Raw genomic sequence first — 18492 nt, 5'->3', positions numbered from 1 at the left:
AGAGCACCGGCCCAGATAACATCCCGTCTAAGTTCCTTAAAGATGGTGCCTCTGAATAGACAATCCGCATTTCTCACATAATAAATCTATCCATAACCACTAATACCGTACCAGAGGGGTTCAATGAAGCTAGAGTTACTCCTATCTTCAAGAAAAATAATAGGTCTGATGTCAACAACTATAGGCCTGTTAGTATACTCAGTGCAATATCCAAAATTCTAGAAAGTGGCAGTGTACTGTCAAGTAGTAAAATATCTTAATGACAACAATATTCTTCATAGTTACCAATCAGGCTTTAGGAGATCTTACTCAACCGACACCTCCCTAATTAATCTGATGGATTATATGAGAACTGAAATGTTGATAAGGAACTTTATAGGAATGGTAACCTTAGACTCGCAAAAGGCATTCGATAGGGTCAACCACAATATATTATGTAAGACGCTTCAAGCTATTGCCATAGGTTCCATAGACTGGTTTAAGTTCTATCTAGCAATAGGAAACAAAATGTCAAAATCAACAAAGCAGAATCAGAACCCCTGCCGATAGCATGTGGAGTTCCCCAAGGTAGTATTCTGGGTCTCTTATTATTTCTATGTTATGTAAACGACATGCCCATCAGTGTCAAGTGCAAACTCCTACTGTATGCGGATGACAGTGCTCTGTTAGTGTCAGGTAAAGACCCACAAGATATAGCTAATGTAATAACACTGGAACTGGAGTCCTGCAGCACATGGTTAGTAGACAACAAACTATCGTTACACCTCGGGGAAACGGAAGCCATACTCTTTGGCAATAAAGGAATGGAAAAGATTGCCTGGACATGTCAAAGTCAGTCATAGCATGAACCAGTTCAAGAAGAGACCCAAAAGGTGCCTGATGGGACATACTCAGACGATATATACTACAATCCCAATATGACTCAGCGAGTCACTACCCAGACTAAGGGTCGACAATCCAAATGAATTCTTTATGAACGAAACCCAAAATTTGATCATCCTAAAAATCTCGGATATTATTCTAACGCCACAAGACTTTGAAGAGGCAATTAATGACATGCCCATGCACTCTGCCCCAGGCCCAGACTCGTGGAACTCCGTGTTCATCAAGAATTGCAAGAAGCCCCTATTGCGTGCCTTCAGCATTTTATTGAGGGAGCATGGACACAGGGGTCATCCCACACACACTAAAAACAACAGACACAGCCCCACTCTACAAAGTTAGTTAGTTTAATATCTTTATTATGCACCCCATCCTCATCCTGTGGGCGGTAGTCACCACATACCCATCCTGTGGGCGGTAGTCACCACATACCCATCCTGTGGGCGGTAGTCAAAAGATTACAAAGGTACATAATGGGTCCAGGGACTTGACCCCAAAGTTATGATAGCTGAACTAGTTACAAAGGTAATGAACTCCAGGTAGATCTGGTCACAATCATGGCAAGTTACAAAGATAATGAATCAGCCTCACTCCTATACATGGTTACAGTCATGAACAAATTACAAAGTAATGAGCCACTGATACGTCCACACCTGGTCACAATTGTAATGAGTTATAAATACAAATATTAAGTTGGTCATACACCCACACCAGCGCGCGCGCGCACACATGCACACACGAGGGCGCACGCACAGACACATGCACATGAGCGTACTAATACATGCATACACACAAGCACGCACACCCACACACACACACACACACACACACACACACACACACAACAATATTCAATACATCTATCGAAACAGGGAGATTGCCTGAGGCATGGAAGACAGCAAATGTAGTCCCAATCTTTAAAAAAGGAGACAGACATGAAGCATTAAACTACAGACCAGTGTCACTGACATGTATAGTATGCAAAATCATGGAGAAGATTATTAGGAGAAGAGTGGTGGAACACCTAGAAAGGAATGATCTCATCAACAGCAGCCAACATGGTTTCAGGGACGGGAAATCCTGTGTCACAAACCTACTGGAGTTCTATGACATGGTGACAGCAGTAAGACAAGAGAGAGAGGGATGGGTGGATTGCATATTCTTGGACTGCAAGAAGGCGTTTGACACAGTTCCACACAAGAGATTGGTGCAAAAACTGGAGGACCAAGCAGGGATAACAGGGAAGGCACTACAATGGATCAGGGAATACTTGTCAGGAAGACAGCAGCGAGTCATGGTACTTGGCGAGGTGTCAGAGTGGGCACCTGTGACCAGCGGGGTCCCACAGGGGTCAGTCCTAGGACCAGTGCTGTTTCTGGTATTTGTGAATGGCATGACGGAAGGAATAGACACTGAGGTGTCCCTGTTTGCAGATGACGTGAAGTTGATGAGAAGAATTCACTCGATCGAAGACCAGGCAGAACTACAAAGGGATCTGGACAGGCTGCAGACCTGGTCCAACAATTGGCTCCTGGAGTTCAATCCCACCAAGTGCAAAGTCATGAAGATTGGGGATGGGCAAAGAAGACCGCAGACGGAGTACAGTCTAGGGGGCCAGAGACTACAAACCTCACTCAAGGAAAAAGATCTTGGGGTGAGTATAACACCAGGCACATCTCCTGAAGCGCACATCAATCAAATAACTGCTGCAGCATATGGGCGCCTAGCAAACCTGAGAACAGCATTTCGACATCTTAATAAGGAATCGTTCAGGACCCTGCACACCGTGTACGTTAGGCCCATATTGGAGTATGCGGCACCAGTTTGGAACCCACACCTAGCCAAGCACGTAAAGAAACTAGAGAAAGTGCAAAGGTTTGCAACAAGACTAGTCCCAGAGCTAAGAGGTATGTCCTACGAGGAGAGGTTAAGGGAAATCAACCTGACGACACTGGAGGACAGGAGAGATAGGGGGGACATGATAACGACATACAGAATACTGAGAGGAATTGACAAGGTGGACAAAGACAGGATGTTCCAGAGATTGGACACAGTAACAAGGGGACACAGTTGGAAGTTGAAGACACAGATGAATCACAGGGATGTTAGGAAGTATTTCTTCAGCCACAGAGTAGTCAGTAAGTGAAATAGTTTGGGAAGCGATGTAGTGGAGGCAGGATCCATACATAGCTTTAAGCAGAGGTATGATAAAGCTCACGGTTCAGGGAGAGTGACCTAGTAGCGATCAGTGAAGAGGCGGGGCCAGGAGCTCGGACTCGACCCCCGCAACCTCAACTAGGTGAGTACAACTAGGTGAGTACACACACACACACACACACACACACACACACACACACACACACACACACACACACACACACACACACTCACACACACACACACACACACACACACGTGGTAATGCATTATTTACAGCTAGCAAAGTCAGGGTATTTCTCCAGAATGGTCTGTAATATACCACTGTGGATAAAATACTTTGCCATTTCTTGAACATTTCTGAGTGAGTTGTTTCTAAATTCACTAATTTTATCGCACTCCAGTACATAATGACGCAAGGTGTGACAATAGTCCATCTGGCAAAGTTTACATTTCGTTTGGTCTACATCTGGTGGTGGGGATTTAACATGCCAAAGATACTTGTAACCCAGCCGGAGCCGGGCGGTAGTGGCATCCAAGAGTCTGCTTATTTTGTTGGATGCACCATAGACATGTGGCTCCTCCTGCATGATGGAATGATGATAGATGGACTGACTTGAGTCAATAAAATTCAATTGAAGTTCTTTTAGTATTATTGTTCTTAAACTACTAACTGACAAGCCAAGATTGTAATCTACTCCCTCTTTGAAAGCATACAGCTTAGCCAATTTATCAGTTTTATCATGCATCTGAAGACCAATGTGAGATGGAATCCACAGCATGTGCACTCTGACTCCACTGTCCACAATCTTACCATACCTATGTCTGGCTTCTGACACAAGCATGCCACAATTTATACTTAATGAGTTGAGAGCATTTATGGATGACAGAGAATCAGTTACAATTAAAGTGTCAACCTTAGATACATGGACGCATTTGAGTGCAAGGAGTATGGCAAACAGGTCTGTTTGAAGGGTAGAAGCCGACTCTACAAAGGTCGCAGTAAAGCAAAGAACTACAGACCGATAGCACTAACATCCCATATCATCAAAATCTTTGAGAGGGTTCTAAGAAGCAAGATAGCCAACCACCTAGATACCCTGGCAATATAAACACAAATGCAGTATAATGTGATTACCTGGAGTTTACCTGGAGAGAGTTCCGGGGGTCAACGCCCCCTGTGTGGGCGGCCCGGTCTGTGACCAGGCCTCCTGGTGAATCAGAGCCTGATCAACCAGGCTGTTACTGCTGGCTGCACGCAATCCAACGTACGAGCCACAGCCCGGCTGGTCAGGTACCGACTTTAGGTGCTTGTCCAGTGCCAGCTTGAAGACTGCCAGGGGTCTATTGGTAATCCCCCTTATGTATGCTGGGAGGCAGTTGAACAGTCTCGGGCCCCTGACACTTATTGTATGGTCTCTTAACGTGCTAGTGACACCCCTGCTTTTCATTGGGGGGATGTTGCATCGTCTGCCAAGTCTTTTGCTTTCGTTGTGAGTGATTTTCGTGTGCAAGTTCGGTACTAGTCCCTCTAGGATTTTCCAGGTGTATATAATCATGTATCTCTCCCGCCTGCGTTCCAGGGAATACAGGTTCAGGAACCTCAAGCGCTCCCAGTAATTGAGGTGTTTTATCTCCGTTATGCTGCCGTGAAGGTTCTCTGTACATTTTCTAGGTCAGCAATTTCACCTGCCTTGAAAGGTGCTGTTAGTGTGCAGCAATATTCCAGCCTAGATAGAACAAGCGACCTGAAGAGTGTCATCATGGGCTTGGCATCCCTAGTTTTGAAGGTTCTCATTATCCATCCTGTCATTTTTCTAGCAGATGCGATTGATATAATGTTATGGTCCTTGAAGGTGAGATCCTCCGACATGATCACTCCCAGGTCTTTGACGTTGGTTTTTCGCTCTATTTTGTGGCCGGAATTTGTTTTGTACTCTGATGAAGTTTTAATTTCCTCGTGTTTACCATATCGGAGTAATTGAAATTTCTCATCGTTGAACTTCATATTGTTTTCTGCAGCCCACTGAAAGATTTGGTTGATGTCCGCCTGGAGCCTTGCAGTGTCTGCAATGGAGGACACTGTCATGCAGATTCGGGTGTCATCTGCAAAGGAAGACACGGTGCTGTGGCTGACATCTTTGTCTATGTCAGATATGAGGATGAGAAACAAGATGGGAGCGAGTACTGTGCCTTGTGGAACAGAGCTTTTCGCCGTAGCTGCCTCGGATTTTACTCTGTTGACTACTACTCTTTGTGTTCTGTTTGTGAGGAAATTATAAATCCATCTACCAACTTTTCCTGTAATTCCTTTAGCACGCATTTTGTGCACTATTACGCCATGGTCACACTTGTCGAAGGCTTTTGCAAAGTCTGTATATATTACATCTGCATTCTTTTTGTCTTCTAGTGCATCTAGGACCTTATCGTAGTGATCCAATAGTTGAGACAGACAGGAGCGACCTGCTCTAAACCCATGTTGCCCTGGGTTGTGTAATTGATGGGTTTCTAGATGGGTGGCAATCTTGCTTCTTAGGACCCTTTCAAAGATTTTTATGATATGGGATGTTAGTGCTATCGGTCTGTAGTTCTTTGCTATTGCTTTACTGCCCCCTTTGTGGAGTGGGGCTATGTCTGTTGTTTTTAGTAGCTGTGGGACGACCCCCGTGTCCATGCTCCCTCTCCATAGGATGGTAAAAGCTCGTGATAGGGGCTTCTTGCAGTTCTTGATGAACACGGAGTTCCATGAGTCTGGCCCTGGGGCAGAGTGCATGGGCATGTCATTTATCGCCTGTTCGAAGTCATTTGGCGTCAGGATAACATCGGATAGGCTTGTGTTAACCAAATTCTGTGGCTCTCTCATAAAAAATTCATTTTGATCTTCGACTCTCAGTCTGGTAAGCGGCTCGCTAAAAACTGAGTCATATTGGGACCTGAGTAGCTCACTCATTTCCTTGCTGTCATCTGTGTAGGACCCATCTTGTTTAAGTAGGGGCCCAATACTGGACGTTGTTCTCGACTTTGATTTGGCATAGGAAAAGAAATACTTTGGGTTTCTTTCGATTTCATTTATGGCTTTTAGTTCTTCCCGCAATTCCTGACTCCTATAAGATTCCTTTAGCTTAAGTTCGATGTTTGCTATTTCTCTGACCAGTGACTCCCTACGCATTTCAGATATATTGGCCTCTTTTAGCCGCTCTGTTATTCTTTTTCGTCGCCTGTAAAGGGAGCGCCTGTCTCTTTCTATTTTACATCTACTCCTCCTTTTTCTTAAAGGAATAAGCCTTGAGCATACATCGAGTGCCACCGAGTTAATCTGTTCTAGGCATAAGTTGGGGTCTGTGTTGCTTAGTCTATCTTCCCAGCTTATATCGGTTAGGACTTGGTTTACTTGGTCCCACTTTATGTTCTTATTATTGAAGTTGAATTTGGTGAAGGCTCCCTCATGACTAATCTCATTATGTCGGTCTGGAGCTCCGCGCATACATGTCTGAACCTCGATTATGTTGTGATCTGAGTATATTGTTTTTGATATGGTGACATTTCTTATCAGATCATCATTGTTAGTGAAGATGAGGTCTAGTGTATTCTCCAGTCTAGTAGGCTCTATTATTTGCTGGTTTAAGTTGAATTTTGTGCAGAGATTTAAAAGCTCGTGTGTGTGTGAATTCTCGTAAGAGCTGCCTCCTGGAGTTATCACTGCAACAACATTATTTGCTATATTCCTCCATTTTAGGTGCCTTAAGTTGAAATCCCCAAGGAGCAAGATGTTGGGGGCAGGAGCTGGCAGATTTTCCAGACAGTGGTCAATTTTTAACAGCTGTTCCTGGAATTGCTGGGACGTTGCATCCTGAGGCTTGTAGACTACGACAATGACTTGGTTTTGGTTCTCGATCTTTACTGCTAAAACTTCCACTACATCATTTGAGGCATTAAGCGGTTCTGTGCAAACAAGTGACTCTGCGATATACAGGCTACCCCCCCCCCCTTTTGCCTGTTCACTCTGTCGCATCTGTATAGGTTGTACCCTGAGATCCATATTTCGTTGTACAAGTGATCCTTCATGTGGGTCTCTGTGAAAGCCGCGAACATTGCACTTGCCTCTGCAAGCAGTCCACGGATGAAAGGAATTTTGTTGTTCATTGCTGGTTTTAGACCCTGTATATTTGCAAAAAAGAATGTCATCAGACTGGTGGTATTTGTGGTACTGGGGGGACTTTTTTTCGGCATTAGTATCTGTATCTGTTGGTTTGGAGTGAAGGCCATCAACTGTGGTTCCACTCCAGGAATGACTGGATTTGGTGTACGATTTCTGCCATTTCTTGCCAGTTTTTTTTTCTTCCTGGCACTAAAAAACCTCTCCCTCTTGAGTGGCTGTGGCCACCTAGGTTTTTCCTTGGTCTGGATGTTTTGTATCTTTTTGTCCTTTTTAGATGGTGTGCCTGGCAATTTAAGTTATAGCACAGTCTTTCCTGTACTGAAGAGGGACATATTTCAGGGTGAAAAAGCTTACAGGAAGGGAGTTTGCATTTTCCTGTTGTCATATGGGCACGGCATTTTCTAGGGTGGTCAAAGTTGCACGTCCCATCTGTTTTTCCAGATTTCCCATGCCTGCAGATACCAAGTGCATAGTATGTGCACAGGCTTGGTTTCCGTTTGCCTTGGGTTTCTGTGACTGTATTCCCTGTTGGTGCATGTTTACTTGTGTCTTTCCTATCCTCACTAGCACTAACGATGGGGCTCTCACCAGTTGTTTTTGGTAATGTATCCTCGCTAATGCTAGTGGAGTCCCCTTGTTTGCTATCTCCTGTGTTATTACTAGTTTGTAATATTGGTTTTATCTTGTCTTTGACTACACTTGTTTCCTCACTACAGCTCCTGTCTCCCTCGGGGTCATTTATATGCATCCCTTCCTGCGTACATTTACTGACTACCTGGACAGCATCTCCACCCTCACCATTACTGTCTCCCAGGACAGCACCTCCATCCTCACCATTACTGTCTCCCAGGACAGCACCTCCAGCTTCACCATTACTGTCTCCCAGGACAGCACCTCCATCCTCACCATTACTTTCTCCCAGGGCAGCACCTCTAGCTTCACCATTACTGCCTACCAGGACAGCACCTCCAGCTCCACCATTACTGTCTCCCAGGACAGCATTATCAGCCCCACATTTACTGACTACCTGGGCAGCACCTCCAGCCTTACAGTTTCTGACTACCTGGCCAGCACCAAGGGCGATACCATCCAGCCCAGACTTTTTATTTTCCCATCTGTTATAGAATGCTTCCAGGTTTTCTATGAAGGCTGCTTTGATGTTATCCTCTTTTAATACTAATGTGATTTTAGTCCACAGATTTATCTCATTTGGGCATACCCAAAAACACTTCCCTGGTTTAATACTGCTTGTAGATAGTTCTTGGATATCTGCACAAGGGGCGTGACACCAATTTCCACAAAAATGGCAATTTATCCATGTGGAAGCACGTTTGTTTGATTGACTGCAGACTACACCGAGCTTCACAATGATTTGAATGGATGATTTACTGTAATTCTACTAGTAACCTCTTGAATACTCTATTAATAACCTCCTTAAAGTGCAGCTCTAGCTATTTGTATTTCTATTTCTAACTGTACTTGTATATTAGGACAGCTTACCAGTGTACGTTCCTGTTTTATATTTGTTTGTGTTTGATAAGGGCGCCTAAAACCCCATCTGTTTACAGTCTGCTTTTATTGTCCAACGAATCCGTTTGAAACTGGTCAAGGATTCGAAACCAGTCAAGGGTTCGGACCCAGTCGGATCTGATCAGTGGGTCACTTATTTAAAACATACTGGTCGGTGATTTGGCTATCACATGAAAGAACTACTGGAAATTATTTAACTGAGTAATATGTGATTTGATTGATACAAAAGTATAACTTGCGTGTTGAAGACCCCGTGATTGCTGGCAGCTCCTACAATGACGAACGGTCGAGGTCTCAACCCTTGTTTATAGATCACTGTATCTAGCTTTTCTAGGTTTTTCCGTCTCCACCACAACAAATGCTATATTATCACTATAGTTGACTGGTGGAATTATTGGTGGAAAGACGCTTCTTTTTGCAGTAATATTTGCTTCTCGTTGTGTATATTGCGACCGCTGATAACTACAGGTTATATGAATTTCACTGTATACGTCTGGTATTTCAAGAAAGAGAAAAAACTAATGAAAGTCACTCCACTCCACTAAGTACCATTATATTACTGGTTAGTTGCTACTATAACACTGTATTCTCCTATTCACTGGTATCACTAGATTATATGTGATGTAGCCAGGAAGATTATTTAAAACAGCTGACCTGTGTGGTAAGTTTCTGGCGACTATGACAAGGTCCTGGATGCTGTAGAGGATAAACAAAATACAGATGTAGTATACACAGACTTTGCAAAAGCTTTCGACAAGTGTAACTATGGTGTAACAGAACACAAAATGCGTGATAAAGGAATAACGGGAAAAGTTGGTAGATGGATCTAGAACTTCCTGACAAATAGAACACAAAGAGTATTAGTAAACAGAGTAAAGTCCCAGGCAGCCACGGTGAAAAGCTCTGTTCCACAAGGCACAGTACTTGCTCCCATTCTATTCCTCATCCTCATTTCTGACATAGAGATGTTAGCCTTGCTCCGTGTCTTCTTTTGCGGATGACACCCGGATTACCATGGCAGTGACCTCCATCGAAGACACCGCGAGACTCCAAGCGGACATCAACCAAATCTTGGAATAGGCCACTCAAAACAATATGAAGTTCAACGAGGAGAAATTTCAACTACTCAGATATGGGAAACTTGAAGAAATTAAAAATGTGTCAGGGTATACAACAAATTATAACATTATAATAGAGCGGAAAAGTAATGTGAAGGACCTGGAAGTGATAAAGTCAGAGGATCTCGCCTTCAAAGCCCACGACAATGTATCTACCTCATCCGCTAGGAAAATGATATGATGGATAATAAGAACCTTCAAAACTAGGGATGCCAAGCCCATGATGATTCTCTTCAAATCGCTTGTGCTCTCTAGGCTGGAATATTGCTGTACACTAACTGTCCCCTTCAAGGCTGGCGACACTGTAGACCTGGAGAGTGTACAAAGAACTTTCATGGCACACATAAGTACGATAAGGCACCTAAGCTACTGGGAACGGTTGAAGGTCCGTGATCTGTATTCCCTCGAACGCAGGCGAGAGAAATACATGATAATATACACTCGGAAGGTCCTGGAGGGATTGGTACCAAACCTGCACAAGAAAATCACTCCCTATGAAAGCAAAAGATTCGTCAGGAGATGCAACATTCCCCCGATGAAAAGCAGGGGCGCCACGAGTACAGTGAGAGACAACACAGTAAGTGTCCGGTGCCCAAGACTGTTCAATTGCCTCCCAGCATACATAAGGGGGATTACCAATATACCCTTGGTGGCTGTCTTCAAGAAGGCACTGGAGGGGCACCTAAAGTCAGTACCTGACCAACCGGGCTGTGGTTCGTACGTCAGTTTGCGTGTGGCCAGCAGTAACAGCCTGGTTGATCAGACCCTGCTCCACCATGAGGCCTACTCTCAGACCGGGCCGCGGGGGCGTTGACCCCTGAGACCCTCTCCAGGTAAACTCCTGGTAACACATGTAAATATAAATAACTCATTTTACCTCATTCCTAGTATATCTCCTTTATAGTATAATAATAATAAGGTATCAAAAGGACCCCAATGGAAATAAGTCACTTTGTCTGACTTTTCTGGGTTATCCTGGTTTCTCTACACATATGCCGCTATGTATGATAAACTATGTAACTGTATTTGTGTATACCTGAATAAACATACTACGGCTGGCTATATACTTTGCATTTGGATTGATCATCATCTGTGTATGTGCCAAACTGCCAAAAGTACTTGTAACCAAGCCTAGGCCTGGCCATTACAACTTCAGTCAGTCTGTACACACTGTAAGTTGCTCCATGAACGTACTTATATACGTTCATGTTATCTAACTGCAATCCTATAACATTCAGTTTCATTATTTACTTCTCCCTAATGGTAAACACAGATACACCAGTTATATTCTACATTTTCCTTTAGGATATTTCTCTTGGCTAACATATCAACTTTACTATGAAGGAGCAATCCAATGTGTGATGGAATCCATAACAACTGGACATTTATTCCATTTTCCCAGATTTTTGAGTATCTACGAGTATACGTGGCTTCTCCAATGAACATGTTCGAATCATTATGTGAGTCAAGAGCCTTCAGTAATGACATAAAATCACTAATAATCACAGACTTGATGTCATAAGCTAGCTTTAGCACCATTAGGATGGTAAACAATTCAGTTTCCAGTGTAGACGCCCAGGTGTAAATTCTCATGCCTAACTCAGCATAATTCCTATCGTTCTTAACTAGCGAGGTGACAGCAAGAGCAGATGCAGCCCTGCCAATAGACTCCTACCTAGATCCATCACTGTATGTAACTTGTGATAAATTATTACTACCAGTTAGGCAAAAAAATTCTTCTTGAGCAGTTGCTTTTACAAGTGATTTAAGGAAGGGATCACTAGTGATTAGCTGCATGGGAGTGGCATAAAGGTATGTGATATTAAATAAACACATCTTCCATGGAGGTGTGAAATGTTCTTTTTTTCCTACTTGATAAATAATAAATAGGCTTACTCGGGATAAATTGTCTGGCATTTTTAAATTATTCATAATTTTAAAATGTTGCATTTCAAACATTATTTTAGGAACAAAGGAGTATATCATACACCCACAGGAGCAAGAAAGCTTTCACTTCTCACCAGTGTATGTACTCTCCTATGTGTAGTTGCAGAGGTCGATTCACAGCTCCTGGCCCCTTCTTGCGTGTGTGTGCGTATTAATTGTGATCCATTTTTCGATTACTTCCAACGGCAAATTGTGATTTTTCAGTGGCATCAGATGAGTGGAGTGGTATTTATGGTACATACTGTTACTTGTATTTGACTAGGGTCAAGCAAACACCGAAGAGTATGAGTCATTTCTTGGGTCTTATGGTTGCTCTCCAGCTCTCTGCTAGTTACGCAGACTCTCATGAAAAGTAGGTAGACAATGGCAAAACTCGACGAGCGGGAAACAAGACACTGGTAGCAGGGTTTTCTCTACTATTAGTGTCATTTTTTCCTGGTAACTCTGTCTTAGCTACGGTCTTTATAATGGAGGGAGACAAACCCTATACTATTCGAATGAGTCTTCGAATGCCTTTGTATGTTCCGATGTGGGTTGCCCTCCTTGAAATGTTTTCCTCGCTTCTTTGGCAGTACAAGAGGTGCCTTTGTAGCCGGTGGATTGTTGTTGTTGTAGATTCGCCGGTACATTTGCCAACCCGGGTCTTTTCCAGATGGTGACCCAGACTTAGCTCCCAGTCATGGGAGTGTCTTGATGAGTATGCCAGCTGTGCAGCAGCTGGCGATGCGAGGAAGGCTCATGAGGCTGCACAGCAGCAGGCGGTGTCGGGAAAGGCCGAGAAAATAGCCATTACCGGGTCCAATGGAGCCACACCCCAGCTTTAGGCTGTGGCCTGAGTGTTGGGAACTCAGCTTCACGGTGATTTGTAGGTGCAAAGCTTGCTAGTGGATTGAACCGTTCTGTAGGTATCTGAATTTCTTTCTTGAGAGGTAATCCACTTCAGTCTGGGTATTGGTTTTTGCTATACGCTTTTTGACGAGTTGAATAATTTCTTCAGTGGTGTAGATAGAATTCGAGTCGCAGGTAAACTTAAAGAGTCCCGTCCTGGAGTCGATGGTGAATTTCTCGGGCAATCATTTCGTCATTGTATTGGTCAGTTGTGTAGAACCTGAAAGCAGGCCAAGCAGCGTATTCAGGATCATTATCAAGGCTGAGGCAGCCACAGGAGGGCTGGCAGTGGTAACAGTTGAAGGAGTGATTGAGTGAGCCGAGGCAGTGGGGAGTTCTTCACCAGGTGGTAGTGTTTTAGCTCTCTTGGCAGGTAGCTGGGGCAGACGAGGCGAGGTAGCTGATTGGTTCATTACAGTGGTGGTGGTGGCCTCTAATTGGTGGGATTTGGAGGAGTCTCGTCACATGGAGGCGGTGGTGGTGGTGGTGGAGCTGTGGAAACATTAACAATATTTGAGGTGGATTTGATTATGTCTGTAGAAGGTGGAGATTCAGGGAATGTAAAGCTGGGCATGCTGTTTAGCCTGAAGAGTTCGTTGGTGGTGGTATTGAACGGTTACCCCATAAGTACCTGGTTCTGCTTATGAACTTGTTGAATTTATTGTCATGCACTTCCATGGACATAGATCAGTGCTTCTCTTTATATTAAACACAAACTGTATAAAATGAACTCAGTGAATGAACCCAATGAAAAGCAGGGGCGCCACTAGCACGATAAGAGACAACACAGTAAGTGCCAGGGGCCCAAGACTGTTCAACTGCTTCCCAGCATACATAAGGGGGATTACCAATAGTCCCCTGGCTGTCTTCAAGAAGGTGGTAGACAGGTACCCAAAGTCAGTACCTGATCAGCCGGGCTGTGGTTCGTACGTCGGGTTGCGTGCAGCCAACAGTAATAGCCTGGTTGATCAGGCCACTGGATGGCGAAACGTCTACAATAAAGATACCCAGATGTAGCACATGTGTCTAACTTTCATCTTGTCGGTACTGTATATCATTCATGTACAACTCTACACTGCTTATCGTATTTCTTCAGAATTGTACATTTTTCGTAGTTCCTCATGATTGTGCACATTTTCGTATATCAATAGAAACTTTTACTCAGTGGTATCACTAGACTATATGTCAGGTACACTAGCAAATTTAAAAAGATTATTAATACGAGCTGACCTGCGTGGTAGGATCCGTCTTAATTTTCACCATAACATTTATTATGGTATCTTATCTATATAGTACTGTACCACTGTGATACACACTATTCCAATATGTATGATACTATCAGGGAAACTTTCCTTCCTCTCACAAATTTGTTCTACCTGTTGAGAAAGTTTTAGAGTTTTTTTTTTAAATTTTAACCATCTGATGAGATTTTAAGTTAACAAAGAGTAATTTAATCTAGTGTGAGAGTATTATTTTATCATGTACTTTTAATGGCGAATTTACCTTGTGGATATGTATTATGTATTTTTTATGTTCTTTACTGGCAAAAGTTGAATGACTTGTTGATCACAGGACTCTGAATTGTAAAGCTATCAGCTCTACTCAGCATTCTCCATCCCCCTGACCCTACTCTCTCGCCCACACCAGAAATCCATGGATTTCGACGACCTCTTGCCACATGTCGGAGAGTTTGGTCGGTACCAGAAACTGCTCATCTTCTTCATCTGCCTGCCAGCGTGCATCCCGTGTGGCTTCCACGCCTTCAATCAACTGTTCATGAGTGCCACACCCCGTCATTGGTGCCAGGTGCCAGAACTAGAGGCGGCTGGACTCTCCGCTTCGGCAGCCAGAAGCCTCTCTATACCCAAGGTGAGTACCATCCAGGGATAGATGGAGGAAGGAAGGAATGCAGGAAGGATTGGAGGTATGTTTGGACGGAAGTCGAAAGGGAAATGGGGAATGAGTGTGTTAGGGAAGGGGGGTTAAAGATATTTATATAGCCAAGGTTAGGAAAATGCTGAAAGACTAAATCACTTAGTAAACTGAAAGCAGATACGGATGATTCCACGATCATCAGTCTTCCATAATGTTACACCCTTCACGATAACTAAATCCTCAATATCTAACTCTGACTTTGTTTCTGACCGCTACAAGGAGGAGGATGAGTTCAGTCAGTGCACTCAGTACCTGGTGGAAAACTACACTACGGAGAATCTGGTACCTGACCCCTCCTGGCCCGTGGTGCCTTGCAGGAGCGGCTGGCACTATAACACCTCGGTCGTCTCCTCCTCCATCGTCATTGATGTGAGTCCCACGTGATGTTTGTAAAGGGTTAGTGATACAAGTGATCGGAGCTACACTCCCCATTCTTGGGCCAAACCTCATTACAGCCCATTTTCCCAAGAGCTGTATGACCCATTTGGGCATAACGTTTCCTCGGGAACGTTTTATTAATATATGTAAGAGGACCGCTACGGTGACCAATTATGAACACAGTGAGTGGAAGCATAATGTGAGAGTAGGATGTCTTGCCTGGCGGGCGGAGGATCGAGCCTCTCCTTGGGCTGAATGACTCATTTCGCGTAAATATACTAAAACCGCTATTAAAGTATTTCTCCTCAGGTGAAAATATTGCGAAACAGCAAGTTTTTCTTGTAACAAAATGTTTAATAAATTTAGTTCAGTCGTCCCTCTTATAGGCAGCTTATATAGCTGGTTTGTAGGTTCATAGGCTATTGACTACACTAGGGTCACTAGGCCACACTCAATCTTTCTCACCACAAGACAAGAATACATTAATCCCTGAAATAGGGGAAAGTAAACTCTCAATACATATACACTAAGAGAAATAAACCTTTCGGTATGCATATCCTATGTTGTTTAAAGTGCAAGTTTGATTTAAAATATATTAATAATAATACTATTAATTTAATATTTAGAAGCTTCTTCACGTCAAAACAATAATTTTGGATAAATAGGACTTCATCTTACCTTAAAGCAAAATTGAAAATTTATTTAGGTTGCTGGACGCGATTTTACTTATTTAAAAAATTTAATATTTCCTATACACATTGTATTGTTCTTATGAGGTGAAACACGAACATGGTCTCTGTTGTATTCCAGACTTTTATGTAAGAGGAGAGAGAGATGATGATAATAATAATTCTCCATGTGGAGCAGCGGGTAAGTGGAGAAGAATCCTTCCTCTGTAAGCCATGTGTGTCGTAAGAGGTGACTAAAATGCCGGGAGCAAAGGTCTGTAACCTCTTCGCCTGTATAAATTACTAAATATAAAAAGAAGAAAAGCTTTCGTTTCTTTTTCGGGTCACCCTGCCTCGGTGGGAGACGGCCATTGTGTGGTAAAAAAAATATCAATAATGATAACGATCATTAGCTTTTCTGCAGAGGCTGCATTACCACTGGTAACATGAACACTACTTTGAGTTATCATTGGTACCGCTGTTGCACTACCAGTACGCCTAACATCGCCACAACCAACACTACAGTCACGACTTTCTCAACAGCTTTTCTGCCCACACAACTTCCTCCACTACATTCCCTTCCTCTGTGATACAGCTTGTCTGTGTACGCACCCACAGTACGACCTGGTGTGCGACAGAGCTATCTACCCGACCATCGGTCTCTCTCTGCTCAACGTTGGAGGAATTATTGGCGTCTACGTCTTCGGCACCATTTCTGACAGGTGAGAGTGATAGAGAAACAAGGAGGAGAGGCAAGAAGGGACAGAAAGGAAAGTGCATTGGGAGAGGGTTAAGAGGAAAGAAATTGCAATAGAGACTTAAATGTTAGAGGGAATGGTGATATTATCTTAACTTCCCGTGTTAACCTACCACTAACATGACTCCCATATTAGCTTACTACTACCATGACTCCCATCTTGGCAGGTTGGGAAGGCGAGTGTCCTTCCTGGTGTGCTTGGCGGTAGAACAGGTCTTCGGTCTGGCCACAGCCTTCGCTCCGGACTTTTGGTCGTGGACCGCTTGTCGCTTCCTAGTCGGGCTCACCGTACCTGCCATCTACCAGATTCCCTTCATCATCTGTGAGTAGAGGCAGAGGATAGATGGGTGGAGGAGTAGTGAACGAGTGGAAAGATTGAGTAGCAGTGGATAATAATTACTTCACATTGATTTAAGCTGTTCTTAAAAAAAGAAAAAACTCAGTTTCGGAAATACACTGTTATTACCAGCCTTCCGCATCTTCAGTAACCAGCTCTTCTCTCTCTCTCAGCCTTGGAGTTGGTGGGTCCTAGCTATCGGAGCTTCGTGACGGTGATGACCTGTCTCTCCTACGTGGGAGGAATGCTGCTCCTGACAGTGCTGGCTTACTTCTTCAGGAATTGGGTGCATCTTTGCCTCGTCACTTCTCTTCCCTTCTTCACCTACGTCGTCTACTGGTGGTGAGTGTCGTGACTTAGAGACACACACACTGATCATTGAATCATAACATACCATTAAATCTATTTAGAGGTTATCTGCTTGTAATGATTATCATCAATAAGAGTAGCAGTGGTAATAATAATATTTAACACACCATCAGTCTCCCACCGAGGCAGACTGACCCCAATATAAAAGAGGAAAAACTTTTACCATCACTCATTCAATCTTGCCAGAAGCGGGCCGACATAGTTCAGATGGCCTTCCAAACTTCAGAGTGTAGGTCCTGTATTTTCCACCTGGAGAACTCCAGTCCGGCTAGCAGTTTTTCCCAAGAATCCTTTCATAAATGTTAACTTGTTCTCATCAAGTCACGTAAACCACTGTCCTCCACTCCGATCTACGCTCTCACACAAGCCTGTCGGATTTTTAGGAACCTAACACTCAAAGCCTCCTTTTACCCCCTTGCCTTCAACCCTTCTTGGGATGACCCCTATCCTTTGCTCCACCCCAGGTTCACATCCTTCTACTCATCCAGTTTTGGTCTATCCTCTCTAAATGCTCAAACCTCCTAAACACCCCATCCTCAGTCCTCGGAATTAAACTTTTGGTAAACCAACACCTAATCTCCACGCTCCTAATTCTCTGCATAATAATCAAGCAACACATGACCCTCAAACACGATGGTTATTGTTTTATGAACAAAAAGGCACAATACCGTGACTGAAACAATACACAGATAACCCCTTTATATGGAATACTTCTAAACTGTTCTTCCTACTATTGGTGTGCGCCCCTCCCTCTGGCTCCCCTATGTAGATGGCATCTTTGCTCTTTGGCCTCATAACTAGTCTTTTCCAACCATTTCTCGATGCCCATAAGCTAGCTCTTGCCATCAAATTTAAATTATCATAATTGTAACTAAGCGCTAAATCTAAAGGGTCATACAGCCATCAAGGATGAAATTGGGAATCAATTTCTTTGCTTCCTTTCCTTGATGTACATGTCCACCTCTCGGATGCAGGCTTTGTTTTTTTTTCTCGTGTATCACAAGCCAGTGCTCAGGGGCATGTACATTCACTACTTTTATATATCATGCTCCCTCTGTCAAGGAAAGTGTTCTTATTTCTTTCTTCATCCTCTCCGTATTTGTGACCCTCAGTTCCTTGAATTAGAAACTTCCTCTCTTCGTAATTTTCAGGGAAACACCCTCCGCCTGATTAGAAGTATGGAAAAATAACTAATAACTTCGAGAAAAAATAATAATGGAAAATTAAAAAAAGTATTTAAATAACAAAAAAAAAAAGTTGGCTGCCGTTTGTTCCAGTGAGGTTTAAGACAGGAGACTTTTCTAACTCCAGGAGATCTTAAGATGTACTGAAGGTACAATGTTTGCTATCCTGGGTAGGCGGTGGAA

General features: G+C 43.4%; 1 protein-coding gene across 2 annotated transcripts in view; it reads left to right on the top strand.

The window, feature by feature from the left end:
- Window positions 1-18492, top strand: part of CarT (Carcinine transporter) — a 68947-nt gene that overhangs the window by 12208 nt on the left and 38247 nt on the right. For both annotated transcript variants that reach the window (XM_070080203.1, XM_070080202.1), the window contains exons 2-6: window positions 14329-14550; window positions 14836-14985; window positions 16281-16384; window positions 16587-16741; window positions 16930-17098. In XM_070080203.1, the coding sequence (XP_069936304.1) occupies window positions 14329-14550; window positions 14836-14985; window positions 16281-16384; window positions 16587-16741; window positions 16930-17098 (800 nt within the window). The remainder of the gene's footprint in view (window positions 1-14328; window positions 14551-14835; window positions 14986-16280; window positions 16385-16586; window positions 16742-16929; window positions 17099-18492) is intronic.

Source organism: Cherax quadricarinatus, unplaced genomic scaffold (genome assembly GCF_038502225.1).
Source record: "Cherax quadricarinatus isolate ZL_2023a unplaced genomic scaffold, ASM3850222v1 Contig222, whole genome shotgun sequence".
Taxonomy (NCBI): Eukaryota; Metazoa; Arthropoda; class Malacostraca; order Decapoda; family Parastacidae; genus Cherax; species Cherax quadricarinatus.
Note: the sequence above shows the minus strand (reverse complement) of the source record. Positions and strands in the feature narration are given on the sequence as shown.